The sequence below is a fragment of the Salvelinus namaycush genome, chromosome 31 (assembly GCF_016432855.1).
Source record: "Salvelinus namaycush isolate Seneca chromosome 31, SaNama_1.0, whole genome shotgun sequence".
Taxonomy (NCBI): domain Eukaryota; kingdom Metazoa; phylum Chordata; class Actinopteri; order Salmoniformes; family Salmonidae; genus Salvelinus; species Salvelinus namaycush.
In genome coordinates this window covers 4,603,653-4,625,716 of record NC_052337.1, presented here as the reverse complement: position 1 = coordinate 4,625,716, position 22,064 = coordinate 4,603,653, and the positions used below count along the sequence as shown (strand labels likewise).

General features: G+C 45.2%; 1 protein-coding gene across 1 annotated transcript in view; it reads right to left on the bottom strand.

Annotated features, from left to right (window-relative positions):
• Positions 1 to 2: 2 nt before the first annotated feature.
• ror2 (receptor tyrosine kinase-like orphan receptor 2) overlaps positions 3 to 22,064 on the bottom strand; it is a 140,243-nt gene continuing 118,181 nt past the window's right edge. The window contains exons 5-9 of the mRNA XM_038970244.1: positions 10,432 to 10,553; positions 6,741 to 7,055; positions 6,073 to 6,318; positions 5,067 to 5,272; positions 3 to 2,855 (exon numbers count right to left, since the gene is read on the bottom strand). Coding sequence (XP_038826172.1) covers positions 1,386 to 2,855; positions 5,067 to 5,272; positions 6,073 to 6,318; positions 6,741 to 7,055; positions 10,432 to 10,553 — 2,359 coding nt within the window. The 3' untranslated portion in view covers positions 3 to 1,385. The remainder of the gene's footprint in view (positions 2,856 to 5,066; positions 5,273 to 6,072; positions 6,319 to 6,740; positions 7,056 to 10,431; positions 10,554 to 22,064) is intronic.

Here is a 22,064-nt window from a genome sequence, read left to right as displayed (position 1 = left end):
TGTCTTTATAATGTATCACTTTATTGGATACTCCATGTGGCTGGATGTATACAATATATGGTTAAAATTTGTTATTACACCTTTGAGAAGAAAAAAAAAGAAAGCAAATATCTGGTTGCAATGACATTTAAGTATTAACCTCAGACTAAACACTTTTTGCCCAACAACGCATGATAAAAAAAAATGGTGTTTAAAAAACAAAAAGATAATTACATAAATTACAAATCTGTAAAACAGGGTATCAAAGTTGAAGTTGAGCAACGTGTAACATACAAGCCCATACGAAGGAGAATATGAGCATAAGGCTCATACGTAATAAGGCTAAACATCAACAATTCCCACGCTAATATACTTATCATGTACAGTTCTTTCTTGTCTTATCACATGAAGATGTATGTTGAGTAGTGACACATCCATGTTTAGTGACAGTGAGCAATATCAATCTACTGAGTATAACAATTATTTGCTAAAGTTTTATTCCAAAATACTGTATCTAAGGAAGGTTTAATAAGGCAATTCTGCCACTTTTCAACCTCATATTCATTATATCCAGCACCATACCAGTATCTACATACTGTATGCATTTCTATGATCTGTGGTCCTAACAAATGCTTCTCTGGTACGGATTAAATGGTATGGTATGGATTAAAAGTACGATTGTTTGATTAAAAGGAAGACGGCGATTTTCAAAATCGGCAACGAGTTTCTAAAAATCACCTTTTTAAACATTTGAACTTTTGATGATGTCATGTGCCATTTTCACATATATAGACATATGAAGACAATGAAAAGGGAGGTTGAAAAGTGGTGGAATTGCCCTGTAAACTCCCAATCATTTTTTTCGTCCATTCATCATACATTCTGCCAAATTGACACACTCCTATCTCACGTAAAACCACAGTAAAATCATCTCTGGAGTAGGCCTACTACTATACAATTGAACATTTTGAAAACATTAACACAAGGCAACTTCAGGAATCCTTTGTCGAAAAGAAAATACTTCATGTTGCACAGAAACAGTAAGAACCTAAATTCTTCTGAATGGCTTTGCAACAAAGTGAGAACACTGTCCATGCCGGTCGCACCCGCAGCCCAAATGGTGAAAATGGTTCTCTTCATTGACGTTTTCTGTCGAGCGGCTTTCAGGGTTCAGGGTTCGTTTTATGACACTTCGCTAAAGGGGTCCTGCAGGGAAGAACCTGAGACACTGATATCATTCGGATGCACCAGTGACAACTAAACAACCCATAAATAACATTCAGTCACTGTTTTTCCAATGCGTTCCCTTCACTTATTCATGGCGCTCAATCGAAACTCAAACAAACTAAGTTCACAGAGCGTTTTAGCTCTAGTTTGTTCCCCAGTCCTCCAGACTTTCGGTCCCCCTATGCCTCAGAGTGCATCTCCATGTCGTCAGTTTGTGGCAGGTCATTATCACCCAGTAATTCAGTTTCGGGGACTGTTGTGTCCTCCCCATGCCCCAGCCCATTCTGGGACGCACCGTCCGCCATGTCCTCCATGTTTGCCTTGGGGCTATCGCTGAGCAAGCCCGCCCGCTCCGTACCTGAGGCGTTGGAGGGCGCCGTGGTGACGTAACCCGTGGAGGTGGAGCCGCTGCCGCTGTGGTGCGATCCTGCCTTGGCCACCATCTGCGGCGGGTGGTGCGCCATCTGCTGGTGCGCCATTTGGTGCATGGACATCTGCATGGGGTAGAAGTTCTGCAGGTATGGGTACGCCGGCATGGGCTGGTAGCCATTGACCGGGATGTAGAGCTGCTGCGGGTGCTGCTGCAGCATGGGCCGGTGCATCTGGCCCTTCATGGGCATGAACTGGGGCTGGGGGAAGGGTGAGTTCTTCTTGGGGTTGGCGTAGCGCGCGGCATTGGTTGCACTCATGCTGATGCTACTGATGGGGCTGGTGCTCAGGGAGCTGGTCTGGGTGGTGTTGCTGGTGCCCGAGGTCTGAGCCGAGCTGTTGTAGTTGGACAGGCTCTCCCAGGTGCGCAGGCGTGTGTGGATGTCCTTAAAGCGTGGGCGGCGTGCCGGGAACTCGCTCCAGCACTCTAGCATGAGTGTGTAGATCCAGGCGGGGCAGTCGTCGGGACAGGCCAGCACCTGTCGGTTGCGCACCATCTCGATCACGTCCTGGTTGGAGTAGCCGCAGTAGGGCTGCAGGCCGTAGCTGAAGATCTCCCACAGCACCACACCGTAGGACCAGATGTCCGAGTCGGTAGAAAACTTGCCGTACATGATTGCCTCCGGGGACATCCAGCGGATGGGGAAGGGGCTGGTGCCCATCAGCTTGTAGTAGTCGGCTGAGTAGACCTCCCGGAAGAGGCCCAGGTCCAGGATCTTGACGTTGAGCTTGTCGCAGACCAAGATGTTGCGGGCAGCCAGATCCTTGTGTACCACGTGGTGGCTGGACAGATACTCCATGCCGGCGGCCACCTGTGTCACCACGTGCAGGAAGTCGGCCTGCTCCAGCGTGGACTTCACAGTCTTGTCGTCGTCCGAGCTGCCCACGTCGGAGTGTGGCGAGCGCATGACCAGAAACTCGTGTAGATCGCCCAGGCCCGAGTAGCTGAAGATCATGCTGATGGGTTGCTCTTTAGTCACCACGCCCAGCAGGCACACGATGTTGGGGTGCTGGAGGCGCGAGCGCAACATGGCCTCGTGGCGGAACTCCTCGCGGAGAGTGCCCTCGTCCTTGTCCTTGACCGTCTTGATGGCCACCACCTGGGTCTGCTCGCCGGGCGCCGTGCCGTATAGGTGGCCCTTGTAGACCTTGCCGAAGCGGTCCTCGCCCAGCTCCTCCATGAAGCGCACCGCTGAGAGGTTGATCTCCCGCAGCTTCGCCTGGGTCACAAGCGGAAAACAGAGAGAGAATCAGAGTTTTAAAAAAACTGACACTGATTCATGCTGATGTTAAAATAACACATGCAATAACAGTTAAAAGTTTGGACACACCTACTCATTCAAGGGTTTTTCTTTGTTTTTAGTATTTTCTACATTGTAGAATAATAGTGAAGACATCAAAACTATGAAAAAAGACATGTAATCATGTAGTAACCAAAAGTGTTAAACAAATCAAAATATATTTAACATTTTTGATTCTTCAAAGTAACCACCATTTGCCTTGACAGCTTTTCACACTCTTGGCATTCTCTCAACCAGCTTCATGAGGTAGTCACCTGGAATGCATTTCAATTAACAGGTGTGACTTGTTAAAAGTTAATTTGTGGAATATCTTTCCTTCTTAATGCGTTTGAGCCAATCAGTTGTGTTGTTACAAGGAAGGGGTGGTATACAGAAGATAGCCCTATTTGGTAAAAGACCAAGTCCATATAATGGCAAGAACAGCTCAAATAAGCAAAGAGAAATGACAGTCCATCACTACTTTAAGACATGACAGTCAGTCAATCCGGAACAAGTGCAGTCGCAAAAACTGATATGATGATATGAGGACCGCCACAGGAAAGGAAGACCCAGAGTTAATTCTGCTGCAAAGGATAAGGTCATTAGAGTTCACTAGCTAACCCATATGACGGCAGCTAGCCCATATGACACTAGTTAACCCCATACGACTGTAGTTAACCCCATACGACTGTAGTTAACCCCATACGACTGTAGTTAACCCCATACGACTGTAGTTAACCCCATACGACTGTAGTTAACCCCATACGACTGTAGTTAACCCCATACGACTGTAGTTAACCCCATACGACTGTAGTTAACCCCATACGACTGTAGTTAACCCCATACGACTGTGGTTAACCCCATACGACTGTGGTTAACCCCATACGACTGTGGTTAACCCCATACGACTGTAGTTAACCCCATATGACAGTAGCTAACCCCATATGACAGTAGCTAACCCCATATGACAGTAGCTAGCCCCATATGACAGTAGCTAGCCCCATATGACAGTGGCTAGCAAACCCCATATGACAGTGGGTAGCCAACCCCATATGACAGTAGCTAGCCAACCCCATATGACAGTAGCTAGCCAACCCCATATGACAGTAGCTAGCCAACCCCATATGACAGTAGCTAGCCCATATGACAGTAGCTAGCCAACCCCATATGACAGTAGCTAGCCAACCCCATATGACATTAGCTAGCCCATATGACAGTAGCTAGCCCATATGACAGTAGCTAGCCAACCCCATATGACAGTAGCTAGCCAACCCCATATGACAGTAGCTAGCCAACCCCATATGACAGTAGCTAGCCTAGCCCATATGACAGTAGCTAGCCAACCCCATATGACAGTAGCTAGCCAACCCCATATGACAGTAGCTAGCCAACCCCATATGACAGTAGCTAGCCAACCCCATATGACAGTAGCTAACCAACCCCATTTGTCAGTAGCTAGCCAACCCCATTTGACAGTAGATAGCCCATATGACAGTAGCTAGCCAACCCCATATGACAGTAGCTAGCCTAGCCCATATAACATTAGCTAGCCCATTTGACAGTAGCTAGCCCATATGACAGTAGCTAGCCCATATGACAGTAGCTAGCCCATATGACAGTAGCTAGCCAACCCCATATGACAGTAGCTAGCCAACCCCATAGGACAGTAGCTAGCCAACCCCATAGGACAGTAGCTAGCCAACCCCATTTGACAGTAGCTAGCCAACCCCATTTGACAGTAGCTAGCCAACCCCATATGACAGTAGCTAGCCAACACCATATGACAGTAGATAGCCCATATGACAGTAGCTAGCCTAGCCCATATGACAGTAGCTAGCCTAGCCCATATGACAGTAGCTAGCCAATATGACAGTAGCTAGCCCATATGACAGTAGCTAGCCCATATGACAGTAGCTAGCCCATATGACAGTAGCTAGCCCATATGACAGTAGCTAGCCCATATGACAGTAGTTAGCCCATATGACAGTAGTTAGCCCATATGACAGTAGCTAGCCCATATGACAGTAGCTAGCCCATATGACAGTAGCTAGCCCATATGACAGTAGCTAGCCCATATGACAGTAGCTAGCCCATATGACAGTAGTTAGCATACATTACAGTATTTAGCCCTTATGACTGTAGCTAGCCCACCTGGTGCTTGTGCTGGTTGAGCAGCGGCAGCTCCATGTCCTGGCTGGGCGAGGCAGTGAGCTGACGGCGAGGGGGCGTGTCAGTGGGCTCCTTCTGCTTGTTGCGGCACATGCAGACCAGGAAGAAAAGGCATGCGATGACCAGTGGGATGGCGATGCTGGGGATCAAGATGTACAGGATCTCCTTCTTCAGGTTCTCTGGCGGTGCTGGAGGTCAAAGGTCAAACAGGGTTTGACTGACACTGACAACTGACACTTGTTTGACTGACAACTGACACTCAGCAGTATAATGTCGCCACGAGCAGTACCACACACATTTAGGTGGTGAAAACGTTGAAAGACTTTGCTCTCACACAGTCAGTCACACAGTGTATCTGCACATGTACACAGGCACACTTCACGCTGCAATGTGGTAGCTATGGGACCAAAACAGAGGAGTTTAGTTGTTCGGAAATTGACCCGATATTGCGGTTTACTTTGTTTAACGCTGACTCTACCTTGAACTGGGCTGAGTTAACTACTTTTGTGTTTTTTTTAATTAAATGCAGATTTTCCAGATTCAGATTCTTGGACTGAAAAGCACGTTCAATGGAGATTCTTCACTGAGCCTACATTTGAGTCCATTAAAGGTCTGGAAAAAACGGCCTATTATGTGTGTACATATAATGCAATGTAGAAAAGTCCAAGTGTACTCATGTAAGAGGAATGGAATGGTATGTAGTAAAAGTAACACTATCATTATGCACTGGCATCACAAACAAACACATGCCTTTTTTTACTACTCATTCTAACATTTTCCACCAGACTGGGACTCTTAGATCTCACACCTTTTATGTGAAGTGGGGGAGGGGGGGGAGGGGGGATGCCAAATCGGTGACAAAATGCTAAAAAGACATGCTCAGCTCTTACTAAGTTTAGTAAATAAGTATTTGGGTGCTATAGCCCAGGAGTATTTTCCATGGAAATCAACGGCTAGCCATAAAATAACTCTGGGGTTCAGTACTCACTGCAGGGGCGGACGTCGCACAGGTCCACTCTGACCTGCTGGTCAAGGGTGAAGCACCAGGGACCCTCCATCTGGCCCCCGGGGTTACGGCAGAAGTTGTGGCCCCCTCGCAGCTCAGGATACTCCACGGGGGACAGGTGGTGGCTGTGGGGGTACTGGGCACTCCACGGTTGGCAGGGGTAGCCCGACTTGGAGACGCTCACCGTGCCCTTGTAGTTGGCTCCGCTGCCATTGTAGCAGCTGTGATCTGTTGGCGAATCTTTCACGAAGATTAAAAGTTAGTTTTGGATGACTTCATTTATGTTTTTACAATGTTTGAATTATAACTGCCAGGAAATCAAATAAGGAAGAAGAAGCAAGTTTGAAGTTGTGTTAAGTTTCTTCAAATGTAGTTCCATCTACCTAAATGTGCCAAAGTAACAATTTCCAGAAATGCCACAAGAGGGCTCCCTAGATACACAATACAAACAACCATAGTTCCTTAACCTGATGATGTAATGAAATGTCATTCAAAAATGTGTATATTACAAAATATAGGCGACAGCCTGTGTCTATGTCTATGTCTATCCGTCTGTCCACCTCTGCCTGCATGTTTGTGTTCAGGTGTCCACCTACATGTCCCTGTCTTGTGTGTTCATGTCTATGTGTCTATGTCTATTGTCCACTTACATGTGCCTAGCTTGTCCAGGGGCACCCCGATCCTCATGCAGTTGGCAGCGTCGGGCGAGCCCGGGTGGGGCAGCAGGTGGCAGCTGGGCAGCTCCAGTTGCATCAGGATGAGAGGGTTGGAGCGGGCGATGGTGTACTCGGTGTGACACAACTCGTTCTCTAGTGCCTCGCACTCGTCACGGCACAGCTGGCGGCGCCGCGGGCCCCGAGCCCCCTCGTCGCACAGCGGGAACACGTAGTGACAGAAGGAGGGGATGGCGAACTTGGAGCACTGGTCCGAGAGCTGCGTGGACGTGCCGATCATGGTGAACGCGGCTGTGGGGGGGAAGAGCAGGAGTAGTGAGTCATTATATTATAGAGACTTGAGTTCAATCAGGTGCCCACTGTCCATGTAAATCTTATTCATTATGACCTAAAAAGGCAGAACTGACTAGATCAGCACTGCTACTCTGAGACATTTGAATGAATATGGGCCCTGGTCAAACTACCCCTTGAATTCACAAGAATACATGATGGGGATGAGTTTGGCCAAATTTAGAGATGCCATTCTAAGAGTATATTCTGATTCTAGTATTTAGCCTTTCATTAGGATCTCCACTGGCTGCAGCACATGCAGCAGCTACTCTTCCTGTGGTCCACTAGCTACAGCACATGAAGCAGCTACTCTTCCTGGGGTCCACTAGCTGCAGCACACGAAGCAGCTACTCTTCCTGTGGTCCACTAGCTGCAGCACATGAAGCAGCTACTCTTCCTGTGGTCCACTAGCTACAGCACATGAAGCAGCTACTCTTCCTGGGGTCCACTAGCTGCAGCACATGCAGCAGCTACTCTTCCTGTGGTCCACTAGCTACAGCACATGCAGCAGCTACTCTTCCTGTGGTCCACTAGCTACAGCACATGAAGCAGCTACTCTTCCTGGGGTCCACTAGCTGCAGCACATGCAGCAGCTACTCTTCCTGTGGTCCACTAGCTACAGCACATGAAGCAGCTACTCTTCCTGGGGTCCACTAGCTGCAGCACATGAAGCAGCTACTCTTCCTGGGGTCCACTAGCTGCAGCACATGAAGCAGCTACTCTTCCTGGGGTCCACTAGCTGCAGCACATGAAGCAGCTACTCTTCCTAGGGTCCACTAGCTACAGCACATGAAGCAGCTACTCTTCCTGGGGTCCACTAGCTGCAGCACATGAAGCAGCTACTCTTCCTGGGGTCCACTGGCTGCAGCACATGAAGCAGCTACTCTTCCTGGGGTGCACTAGCTGCAGCACATGAAGCAGCTACTCTTCCTGGGGTCCACTAGCTGCAGCACATGAAGCAGCTACTCTTCCTGGGGTCCACTAGCTGCAGCACATGAAGCAGCTACTCTTCCTGGGGTCCACTAGCTACAGCACATGAAGCAGCTACTCTTCCTGGGGTCCACTAGCTGCAGCACATGCAGCAGCTACTCTTCCTGTGGTCCACTAGCTACAGCACATGAAGCAGCTACTCTTCCTGGGGTCCACTAGCTGCAGCACATGAAGCAGCTACTCTTCCTGGGGTCCACTAGCTGCAGCACATGAAGCAGCTACTCTTCCTGGGGTCCACTAGCTGCAGCACATGAAGCAGCTACTCTTCCTAGGGTCCACTAGCTACAGCACATGAAGCAGCTACTCTTCCTGGGGTCCACTAGCTGCAGCACATGAAGCAGCTACTCTTCCTGGGGTCCACTGGCTGCAGCACATGAAGCAGCTACTCTTCCTGGGGTGCACTAGCTGCAGCACATGAAGCAGCTACTCTTCCTGGGGTCCACTAGCTGCAGCACATGAAGCAGCTACTCTTCCTGGGGTCCATTAGCTGCAGCACATGCAGCAGCTACTCTTCCTGGGGTCCATTAGCTGCAGCACATGCAGCAGCTACTCTTCCTGGGGTCCATTAGCTGCAGCACATGCAGCAGCTACTCTTCCTGGGGTCCATTAGCTGCAGCACATGCAGCAGCTACTCTTCCTGGGGTCCACTACTGTCTTTATATCAACTTTTGTATGCCATCAATACAAAGTAAGCAAAGTGAACGGGAAACTCTTCCTATAAGCCTTTTCTGTTTTGGGGGGTTAGTCTTCTACTTGAGGTAGACGGACACCAAGATATTATTACATAGAGGAGTGAAAGTAATGAAAGAAAATACCCTCATTTCCTGAGAGAACCCATGCCAAACAGAACAGGGCTACGTCCCAAAACGGCACCCCCTATTCCTCATGTAGTGCACTACTTTTGACCAGAGCCCTATGGTCAAAAGTTGTGCACTATATAGGGAATAGGGTGCCATTTGTGATGCAGCCCGAGTTTGGGACAGAGGAATCATGGGGCAATATCTTCTCTGACGGAGATATTGCTTCAAATGTATTTCATTTGAGGGGCTTAACGATAAGATTATACTTCTTAGTCATATTTTCTATGTCCTTATGGTATCTTAAACTCGAGTTAGGTAACTGTACTTGGCATCTGTTTTGTGTAAAGACCCGTGCATTCCGAAGGTTTAAAACCCCCCCCCAGAACCCACAATTTTACAGATCTGATATGTACCACGATCTGCCAGGGCAATTTTCACCAGTCAGATTTGCTTGCCATACATACTTTAATAGCCTCCAGATCTATACACTACTCAAGTAAAAACAATCCTTTCCTTATGCATCCTACAAAACGACCCTTCATCTACACCACTTGGAAAACATGGAAACGTTCAAAACACACATCATGCCTGTGCGAAGGTGATTATGTGCTTGCATTTTTGTGTGCGGGTGTGAATAAGCAAGAGAGCGAGAGAAACAGACAGTGTTTTACTCCAGCAGAGCTTGTGACTGTATTTTGGCATACCTCCCCACGGGCAGCCCCGGGACGTGCCTCCCCACGGGCAGCCCCGGGACGTGCCTCCCCATGGGCAGTCACGGCACATAACTTCTTATGGGCAGCCCCAGGTCTAGGGTTGCAAAATTCCAGGAACTTTCAACAAATTCCCTGGTTTAAACCAAAATCTTGGTTGGAGGAATCCAGATTACCTTCTTATTCCCTCCTGATTCTGGGAATCCTCCAACTGGAATTTAGGAAAAACCAGGGAATTTATTGAAAGTTCCTGGAATTTTGCAACCATACCCAGGACATATGAGTCACAGTGAAAATAAAGAAGTGCTGTACGGTGGGTCAGAACATTATAATATAAATGGGCAGCAAATTGGCGAACAATAAATGATTGAGAGATAAATCCAAGGCACATCACTACTAAACCGACCATGTAGACAAAGTCAAATCTTAATGAGTTGGGATAATTTTTATTCCAGTGTCCAATTTTCCAGTTCTAGGTGTTGAACTAAATATGGAACATTTACATTATGGCTAATAAATGCATGCATTATTGTCTAATAATGGACCAGCCTTGGAATGGAACTGAGCAACATTATGGATGTCGTCAGGGTATTCTTGATCAATGCAATGATTTAAATCAAAATAAGATAACACAACATTGTATCTCTCTGGTAGTAATGGAGACAAAACACAGTGTACTGAATTCGCTCCGAGATGGAACTGATCTTGGTTCAGTTTTGAAGTTTCCCCCGCCAATAGTGAAGGTTAGCATTTGGGGAGGGGAAGCTGATCCTAGATCTGTACCTAGTGGGAACTTCCCCCCCAGAGCGTAACGGTGGTCGAGGGGTGTGATCTCACCTGTGATGCGGTTCTCACTCTCTCCCTGCATCTGCAGAGATTCCACGTAGATGCTGCGGTTGCCGATGAAGCGGGCACAAGCGATGCCCCGGTAGGGCTGGCAGAAGCCCTTCTCATGCGTCCTGTAGGAACACAGACAGACAATGAACCACAGGTTCACTCAATGTTTCCCCTACCGTTGTATAGGCGGGGTGGAGCAAGAGAGAGACACACACACAGGATACAGAGAGCCTGTTCAGCCAGATATCTCGGCTAGGCTACATGCTAACACTAGTATGCTACCGTATTACATGACAGCCTCTCCTGTGTACGCTGATGTACAGGTAGCCTGTGAGCTAACATAACAGCCTCTCCTGTTTACGCTGATGTACAGGTAGCCTGTGAGCTAACATACCAGCCTCTCCTGTTTACGCTGATGTACAGGTAGCCTGTGAGCTAACATACCAGCCTCTCCTGTTTACGCTGATGTACAGGTAGCCTGTGAGCTAACATAACAGCCTCTCCTGTTTACGCTGATGTACAGGTAGCCTGTGAGCTAACATAACAGCCTCTCCTGTTTAAGCTGATGTACAGGTAGCTTGTGAGCTAACATAACAGCCTCTCCTTCCAGCTAGCACAGTGGATCTGGGGCGATTTCGGCTGAGAGTCAGGGAACTTGGCTGAGAATCAGACTCGGCCGACGTCATGTGGCCCGAGACTTGGCCGCCTTCGGCAGTATTACTTATGGCTAGGATGCGGGGATTGAGCTCGGGCCGATTCCGGTGTGAGTTATCTGACCAAAATGTATTACTTGGGTCTCAGGCCGATTGGGGCTACTCTCTGGCAGATGATTACATGGGCTGCTTTATATAATTAACATTTCAGTATTTATTTATTTTTCCATATTTTTGTTTCTGTGATCAAAAAATACAATTAACATTGAAATGAAATTCTTTAAGAGTCCTGTTTAAGTTGTATTTTAGTATTTTGATACTTTATGGAAGGCAATTGATAAGCATTAAAAACTTTGTGGATGGAGCCTCCCGAGTGACGCAGTGATCTAAGACACTGCATCGCAGTGCAAACTGTGTTGCTACAGATGCTGGTTCGAGACCCGTTCCGGCCGCAACTGGGAGACCCATGAGGTGACCCACAATTGGCCCAGCATCGTCCAAGTTAGAGGAGGGTTTGGCTGGCTGGGATGTCCTTGTCCCATCGCGTTGTGGCGACTCCTGTGGCTAACCAGGCGCATACCTGCTGACATGGTCAGCAGGGGTACAGTCGTGGCCAAAAGTTTTGAGAATTATACAAAAAGGGCTTCACAGGCAAGGATATTGCTGCCAGTAAGATTGCACCTAAATCAACCATTTATCGGATCATCAAGAACTTCAAGGAGAGCGGTCCAATTGTTGTGAAGAAGGCTTCAGGGTGCCCAAGAAAGTCCAGCAAGCGCCAGGACCGTCTCCTAAAGTTGATTCAGCTGCGGGATCGGGGCACCACCACTACAGAGCTTGCTCAGGAATGGCAGCAGGCAGGTGTGAGTGCATCTGCACGCACATTGAAGCGAAGACTTTTGGAGGATGGCCTGGTGTCAAGAAGGGCAACAAAGAAGCCACTTCTCTCCAGGAAAAACATCAGGGACAGACTGATATTGTGCAAAAGGTACAGGGATTGGACTGCTGAGGACTGGGGTAAAGTCATTTTCTCTGATGAATCCACTTTCCGATTGTTTGGGACATCCGGAAAAAAGCTTGTCAGGAGAAGACAAGGTGAGCGCTACCATCAGTCCTGTGTCATGCCAACAGTAAAGCATCCTGAGACCATTCATGTGTGGGGTTGCTTCTCAGCCAAGGTAGTGGGCTCACTCACAATTTTGCCTAAGAACACAGCCATGAATAAAGAATGGTACCAACACATCCTCCGAGAGCAACTTCTCCCAACCATCCTGAATGGGCTGCCATCAGTCAGAATGTGGCCCAGAAGTTAATTGACAGCATGCCAGGGTGGATTGCAGAGGTCTTGAAAAAGATGGGTCAACACTGCAAATATTGACTCTTTGCATCAACTTCATGTAATTGTCAATAAAAGCCTTTGACACTTATGAAATGCTTGTAATTATACTTCAGTATTCCATAGTAACATCTGACAAAAATATCTAAAGACACTGAAGCAGCAAACTTTGTGGCAATGAATACTTTGTCATTCTCAAAACGTTTGGCCACAACTGTATGGTGTTTCCTCCGACACAAAACTATTTTTTGTGGATGGGTATAATTACTATTACTACTATTTATAATAGTAATATTTAAAATTACTAAAATTGGACAATTTGTATACGTTTATTTAAATTTGCATTGGGCCGCTTCTGGGGGGGGGGTTCTAGTAAGATGCCGGCAAAGTCGGCTGAATTCCGGTAGACGGAAACGGCCCGATGTACTTAGGCCGATTCTGGGCAGTCATTCATTTTGATTCCAGGCTGAGTCCAACACCCGATTCCGGGCCGATTCAATCAGTTCCAGGGGGCCGCTTCTGGGCCGATTTCTCATGGCTGTGTACGCTAATGTACAGGTAGCCTGTGAGCTAAACCAAAGGGGAAATGTCTAATGTAATCTTGCCTTGTTTTGAAACTTTTCTCTGAGAACATTAGCATTTTGTGTTTGCACTGGGCTTAAATCTGGTTCCAGATCAGTTAGCTAGCTGCTACAGACTTTAATCCCCAACACAAACAGGCAGTGGGTTCAGTGACAAAACCTGTATGTTACTGAAATGTGAGACTTACCTTAGGTTTGCACATGATCTAGAATGGGTAGGAAGGGTTGCATCCTTTTTCTGTATCCCTGAGAAGTTGTGTGTGTCTTTCTGTGCAAATGTCTCTTTTCAGTCACCGGTATATGAAAACACATTGAACTGAGTGTGTAAACTCATTATACAGACTGAAGGTAGGCATATGAGCACTTTGTATAATCTGGTAGGCTGTTTGATTCAGTATCCTCTGTCTCTGTACAACCCTGTGTGGAGGAACCAGTGAGAGCTGGTCAAACGTTTAGCTTTTTGCCATTCTCAGTGCAGGAGGTACATAAAGCCCTGAAATCCTTAGATCAGAGAAAGCCTGCAGGTCCTGATCTTCTGGATCCCTGCTTTTTAAAACTGGCAGCTGATTTTATAGCTGAACCACTTACACATCTGTTAAATCTAACCCTGGAATGTAATGAAATTCCAAGGATCTGGAAATCAGCATTTGTCCTACCACTTTTAAAAGAGGGAGATCCAACTCTTTAAAAAAAAAATACAGGTCAATCTCAAAGCTGTCACCCTTGGCGAAAATACTTGAAACCCTTGTTAGTGAACAGCTAAAATAGAGTTAGTATATAAAAAAAAAACTATTTTATCAATGTACCAATCGGGCTTCAGGAAGAAGCATAGCACGATTCTAGCAGCCATGATGTAACTGAAGGCTTGACAAAAAATTGATCTCTCTAAGGCTTTTGATACAGTTGATCATGCTATACTGAGGCAGAGATTGTCGAGCGTAGGTCGCATGCAGTTGCATGGTTTGCTAACTATCTGTCTGATAGAACTCAGTGCACTCAATTTGATGGGCTCATGTCTGTTAAATTGTCTGTCTGTAATGGTGTGCCCCAGGGCTCTGTACTTGGTCCCATCTTATTCACTATTTATATAAATAATTCAGACAAAAATTTGCAAAATGCACAACTTCACTTTTATGCTGATGATACTGTTATTTATTGTTGTGCCTCGTCTCTCACAAAAGCTTTCCAGAACTTGCAAACTGCTTTTTATACTGTTCAACATACCTTGTGTCAATTGAAGCTTATCCTCAATACTGACAAAACAAATGAATGGTGTTTTCTAAAGGAAGAAATAGACCTCTGAACCTTTCACCTATTACTACCTGTCAGGACAAGGAGATTGATGCTGTTACCTCATATAGACATCTTGGAATTTTAATTGATGAAGGCCTCTCTTCTAAATTGCATGTTCCACAACTTACAAAAAAATGTAAACTGAAGTTGGGATTTTATTTTAGGAATAAGGCCTGTTTTTCTATTGAAGCCAGGAGGCTAGTATCAGCTACATTTATGCCTTTACTAGACTATGGGGATATTTTATATATGAATGCTTCCGCTCAGTGTTTGAGATGAATTGACACCCTTTACCATGGGGCACTGAGATTTATTTTAAACTGCAAAACCCTTACGCACCACTGCACTTTATATACCAGGGTTGGCTGGCCTTCTCTAGTCATCCGTAGGCTCAGTCACTGGTATACTTTTATTTATAAAGCCATTTTGGGTTTACCACCATTTTGGGGGCATTTTGATTCTTCAGAAATGTGGTGGGTACTCTCTTCGTTCGCAGGACTTCATCCTGCAATCTGTTCCAAATGTCCGAACGGAATTTGGTAAAAGGGCTTTTATGTACTCTGCGCCATCGACTTGGAATGCCTTAAAAAAAATTTTTTAAATGGAATAACAAATACATAATTTGAAGAACTAACATCAGTGTTAAACTGTAAATAAGACTTTAATCAAGAGAATACAGGTTAAATGTAAAAATAAAAATAAAGTTTAATGTTCTCTTACTTAGAAAATAGTCCTGATCATATAGGCCTAGACCTAGATCATTCCCAAAACAACTAACACATTGAACTCATACATTTTCAGTCATTTAAATTTTAAAGTCATGCCTTTCTACACAATACCACAACAACAACAAAAAACTATCTGGGAGGTAAACACGAATAAATATTCAATAATTTTGCTGTTAATTTCAAATGTAATCAAGGCATTAGAGCATAACCAGAGGCCACCAAAAGAGAGCTCCTTCGGCCCGGGTGTGCCTGGTTGGCTACTTTTTCTATTTGGCTGGCTACTCTATGTACTTGTAGAAAACACTGCTTTGGATGTGCTTGAATCATACTTCCTCACAACAGAGAGTGGGAGAGAGACGGGAAGAACATCGAATATTGCAAAGCTCCCAATCCTAAAACTCGGCTGCCGCTCACAGACCTCTCAGCTGACAGGCAGCCCCCATATGTATAGGGAGACGTTGCCCTTAGACACTGATCTTGAGTGGGATCAGCTTTGCATCTTTCCCACTAATGGTTAAGGTTAGGATTGGGGAGGGGAAACTGATCCTAGATCTGTACCAGGGAAAACTTCACCCAGAGCCAGCCCATATGGAAGCAGCAGGAGGAGGGAAGGGAAAAGAAAGCCGCAGCACTGGGAAGCAAAGCCACAATGACGTACGTCGACTCTCCAAGGGAGACTTCAGCATTCTAGAGTGTCCCGTGATCTGCCCTTTCCCCAGATTAAAGAAAAGTGGGATCCAAGCAAAGGAAAAGACGTGGGCCAGTGGGGAGGTTTAAGGATTTCAACAACAGTACTGTGGGTTGGGAATCTTTGGATAAAATTCCCCTTATGTAAGACTCTTGTAGGTTACACAGTATGCCTACCTTCCTTTAGTAAGAGTATTGTTGATACACAGTAGGCTTACCTTCCCTTTTGAGTGCAATGCGTTTGCTTTCCCTAAAGGATCTTGGTGCACTAGTCAAATAAGAAGTGAGGACATCCTCTTTTCCAAACCCAAGCAAGCAATCCAGAGAACCTGATACTGATCTCTTAACCCGTACCAACACAAACTGTCTGGAGAGCTAGCTCAAGGCTGCGGTTACTGCCCTTAACAACTGAATTCGGATCAGTTCTCTCTAACCCCAGTTGTGAGCTTAAGCAAGATTAACTAGAACAACAACACTGGTCCAAAGCCAGTTGTTAAAAATGTACAATAACCACACACGGCTCTTGAATACCAGATTCGTATTAGGGGAACATGCACACTTTCCAGCTAAGAGGCACATCTTTCCCTAGGCACAGATCTAGGACCAGTTCAATCCTAAAGATGAATCATAACCACAATCCATACAGGACATAAACTGATCTCAGTGTCAAGGGGGCAACTTCCTCCAACTCCGATTTAAAGGGATTTGGGCACTTAAAACCTTATTTTACTCAACCAGAGTCAGATGTCTCTGCGTGCAGTTTGAAGGAAGTTCAATGTAGCTTCTGGAACAATTGCTAACTAGCATTAGCACAATGACTGGAAGTCTACAGGAACAGCTAGCATGCTACTGACACCTAGATATAGATTAGAGAGACTGGTGAGATCTAGTCTAAGGAGATCTGGGGTCTAAGGCTGTGTTTGGGCTTGCCCTGTAATCAGTAGCAGACAACCTGCCATCGTAAATCAATCTAGGTTATCTCAGGGAACACAAATCAGAGAGTGCTCATGCCTTGTGTGCATCGTGTACCTCAGTGTGTTTAGTCTTCCTCAGATTATCTATAATCCTCTTCACGACGGTTATCGTTGACACCTCTGACTGAATCCTTTCCCCTATGACCAAAAATATTGTGGTGTCGTCATCCGTGGTTGGCTTCAATTGCTCACAAAAAAAGCATCGGATACACGTGAAGTTGTCGTGGATTTGAGAGGTTGAGAGCCAAATTTCAAAACGTCAAAACATAGAGCAAAAAGCAGCCAGCAGTCAATTGCCGTTACGCCTCAGAGAAAGGAAACTGGCTTGATTCATAAATAAAAGGAGAACCTTTGTAGTTGTCCCTCAACAGAAGAGGGGAAATGCAGAAGTAGATGTGGTAGGTAATCTGGGGACATAATTGCATGTGGCGGGCCAACAAAGGCTACTTTGAAAACAGCCATGCCCCTGGGGACTTCGTCCAGACTTTGTTCAGCCGTATTGTAAACAAAAAAAAGGAGTTACTAGAACCAGACTGCTTGAGAGCACAATGCTGCTGTAAAAGTTTAAAGGTCACGAGCAACAGTGTTATGACATATTTTCTCCAATTCATGGGTTAAGTTTACAACAGCTTAGATAAATGGATCCTATTTTTCAGGGCGTTTGTGCGATTTGTGCTTTCTCTCTATTCAAACAAATGAGATGTGTGAATGGATACGGTGCAGAGGGTGGCACCTCTAGAAAAGGAATGTCTGCACCGTTCACTTCTCGTTTGCTTCAACGTCCTCCAGAGAGGCACGTTGCCAGGAGAGCTGTCAATGCTTTAAGCCCTGCAGTCCTTCCAGCTTCAATATCCCATATGGTTACAATTTAACTCCAGTTTGGATCAACTGCGGGGGATTTTTGCCCAAAACGCACGTTTGAAGACTGAAGTTTAACAAGAATTACTGTAGGTTCGACTTCCTACTTTCTTACTTCCTTTTGGCCGACGAATGCGTGGTGAAGGTGAAAAATAAATACTTGCGTGAATAAAAGGGAGGACGGAAAACGTTTCCAACTGGACAGTCGAAACGCAGCTACGGGAGCTAGAGTGTGTTAAAATGCTTGTGGGCACTGAGGGTCAGAACGAGAGAGAGGTCACTATAGTTTATAGCTACAGACTCATAGACAAAGGCGTCAAAACCGACAGAAAGAACTCCCTAAGGCTACTCTGGCATTGACATTGTTTATAGACTTATGGCATTGATTTACCTCCATGTTTTTACAAATGCAGCTCAAGCATTATTAGCACACATGCCACAAAAAAAGTATTAAAACTACATGCGTGTAGTGTACAATTGTGTGGTGTGTGGAAACTGAATTGGATATTTATGCACCAAAAAAATAATATAATCATTAACTTCACTTAGCCCTCATTCACATCAGCTGGACTGAAAAACACAGGAATTGTATTTATAGAAAATTTTAAAAAACGCCTTCATGTGGTGCGAGCAATTTCCAACAGCTTTTGATCTATGAGAGCATCTACTTCTGTAAAGCTGTGCCTTCCTTCTCGGCCTCAACCACCTATTATCCTTGTGACTGCACAAAATATATAGAGAGTCTGGAACCTTCCCTATATTTATTCAAGAAGGTTGTGGACAGTAAAATAACTCCATAGCAGCAAAGACGAGTTGCCGGATGGTTTTCGATGTGATTTCACAAAAAAGGGGGAGAGACTCAAGAAACAAATTTAAAATCGGCACGATCCGTTGGGATGTTTTGCTACGAAGGGAAACTTTTCCAAACCCCCCCCCCCCAAAAAACAATGTTGCAAAAACTGCAAAGACTGGCTTGATTACTTGGCTTTGTAGTTTGTCCTGCAAAGAAAACGAGACAACACCAAAAGCTGTATAATCTTTTCTCCAAGCCTGTAGAACTCTCCTAACACACAGAGAAAGAGTGAGAGAGGGGTATTGGTATCATAACATTCAAGCTCCAAATAAACTCTTTGTACTGATTATCACAGGAAAAACAACATCATCTCCGCACCACAAAACACCATTCCAAACCTGCTCCGCTCCACATTGAGAGAAGTAGGTAACATAACAAGCACATAACATGCAAGCTCCAAATATGAAATTCCCTTTGCTGAAACCCAACGTTCAGAAATGCCGTTTGTTTGGGCATTTCACAGGGGGGAGCCAGCCTGAAGGTGTGTGGACAGGGGCGAAGGGGCGAGGGAGAGACAGAGGAGGGTTTGTGTGAGTCCAAGAGAGTGGAGAGAGGGGAAAGCAACCAGGTCAGGCCAGAGGGCCACAGAACACAGAGAACCTGTATAAGGGAAACATTCTACCTGATCAGCATTAAGCTCTGTACACACACACACACACACACGTGTAGAAACACAAACTGCACACACACACACACAACCATTTTGCAAATTGCAACCTAACTAACACAAACCAGACCCCTTCACCAGAAATCACAAACCTGGCTAAGAACGTTTTCAGAAACAGACAAGTTCTTTAGAAAGTACTTTTGGTTAGGTGAGACATTTGGTTTCTGTTTCAAGGTAAAATACATATTTTCCACTGTAAGTGAACTATTCATTTATACATCCTATTCTAATTCACATCTATTGTAATAATCGACTCAATTCTATATCGCTAGGTTAAAAGGTCACGTTTTACGTTGGCAGCCAGATATTCTAAAAATAAATCAGTAGTAATTGTCAATCTGTGTATTGGACCAGAGACAGGCTCCTATTGGCCAGGCTGTCCAGCTCTGTAGCCAAATTAGTCTGACACTCTTCAGATGGTTCAACAACAATGCAGTTAGTTGTGAACACACCGAATGAGGGGGAGAAATGCCTCCAGAGTTCCATTCACTCTATAGGTGCGTGAGATTCTCTGAGTCAAACAACCTGTCAACAGAGCTAGTATGTGGAGTTGGACTGGGAGTAACAATAACGAAACATAATATGAAGCACACGGTTGCTGCTAAAAATAAATTGTAGGTTTGTTGTGTGTCTTTTGAGAGTGCCCCATACACCGTTCGACTCTTTGTCATAAAGAGCAAAGACTTAGCTATAGCTTAACTTGTCTTAATTTTACTTAAAAACAACACAAGCTTTAGAGTGTGCACACCTGACAAACAACAGCCCCATATCTCCACACGAAGCCTGCTGAGCCAAGTAAGACAAGCCACACATGAATTACACTCACAGAGGGAGGCTGGCACCTCTTTTGAAGCCTGATGAGACGTTTCCTCAGTTCCTCAGCATTGATTGAGCGATGCCAAGTAGCAAGTGACCTATTACAACTCTCCACAAACAAGCATGCTAATTGCTAGGAAGCTCTATAAAGATCTGAGGCCCTCAGCAAGGTAGAGCTCCATTGCGTCCTTGCAGGCTACGAAGAGAAAACTTCGCCTTTGGTGGCAGAGAAACATCAAATTTACCTCAGCGGATATGTGATTATTACCTTCTGAGGTAATATGTGATAGTTTACGACCGTTTCATTTACTTTGGCTGGATTCACCAAGCCATGTAAATGAGTTTTGTAAGCCGATTTCCTCCAGGGAGAAAATTGGGTTTAATGGCGTTACTAGAGGCAATTAGGTATTTACGCACAGGCAGTGTGGTTTGTTTTTCTAATAGGGGGGAAAGCTACAGAAATGTCACTTGTTTGGCCTCTGGATTAAATTAAAAATGGTTCATGCAGTGGCCTTTGTGTCAGTAAAGGACAGTGCAAGTAATAAATCAACTTTACCACTAGGTGGCGATAATGAATTAAATAATGGGAGAGATTGGTTTACATAGAAGCGCGGCCAGGCCGTTAATAACTGCTGTTCACCAAGTTGGAAAAACAAAATCTCACCAGTGACAAAACAGACAGGACCATCTTCTGTGCCACATGTGAGACTCGGTCTTGGTAATTACATATAAAACTATGAGTGGAAAACCCTGGGCCTTCTTCACTGCTCCACTGGGGTGTATTTTAACCCACACAACACTCCGTCTCCCATGACGACAAAAAGGTGAGAGTGGTTCTCTTCTTTCTCGTTTAACATCTCTGAACACACGGCATCTCTCCCTCGCTCTGTAAATCAGTATATGTGGGTGCGGTAACAATCAGCATTACAGAGTCTTGACTGGGGGGAGGAGACAGAGGGGAGGAGAGTGAGAGAGTACACAGTGGCAGAATACCTGACCACTGTGACTGACCCAGAATTAAAGGAAATCTTTGACTATGTACAGACTCTGTGAGCATAGCCTTGCTATTGAGAAAGGCTGCTGAAGGCAGACCTGGCTCTCAAGAGAAGACAGACTGTGCACACTGCCCACAAAATGAGGTGGAAACTAACCTAACCTCCTGCCAAATGTATGACCATATTAAAGACACATATTTCCCTTAGATTACAAAGACCCACAAAGAATTAGAAAACAAATCCAATTTTGATAAACTCCCATATATATTGGGTTAAATACCACAGTGTGCAATCACAGCAGCAAGACTTGTGACCTGTTGCCACAAGAAAAGGGCAACCAGTGAAGAACAAACACCACTGTAAATACAACCTATATTTATGTTTATTTATTTCCCCTTTTGTACTTTAACTATTTACACATCATTACAACAATGGAATATTGACATAATATGACATTTGAAATGTCTTTATTCTTTTGGAACTTTTGTGAGTAATGTTTACTGTAAATGTTTTATTGTTTATTTCACTTTTGTTTATTATCTATTCACTTGCTTTGGCAATGTAAAGTGTAGACATTGTTAATGTTGTAAATGACTATTGTAGCTGGAAATGGCTGATTTTTAATGGAATATCTACATAGGCGTACAGAGGCCCATTATCCTCAACCATCACTCCTGTGTTCCAATGGCACGTTGTGTTTTCTAATCCAAGTTAATCATTTTAAAAGGCTAATTGATCATTAGAAAACCCTTTTGCAATTGTAACAGTTTAACTTTCGTCCGTCCCCTCGCCCCGGGCTCGAACCAGGGACCCTCTACACACATAGACAACAGCCACCCTCGAAGCATCGTTACCCATCGCGCCACAAAAGCCACGGCCCTTGCAGAGCAAGGGGAACAACTACTTCAGGTCTCAGAGCGAGTGACGTCACCGATTGAAACACTATTAGCGCGCACCACCGCTAACTAGCTAGCCATTTCACATCGGTTACACAATTATGTTAGCACACCTGAAAACTGTTGTTCTGATTAAAGAAGGAATAAAACTGGCCTTCTTTAGACTAGTTGAATATCTGGAGCATCAGCATTTGTGGGTTCCATTACAGGCTCCCACTCCTCTTACCAGGGCCTCCCACTCCTCTTTCTATTCTGGTTAGAGCCAATTTGCTCTGTTCTGTGAAGGGAGTAGTACA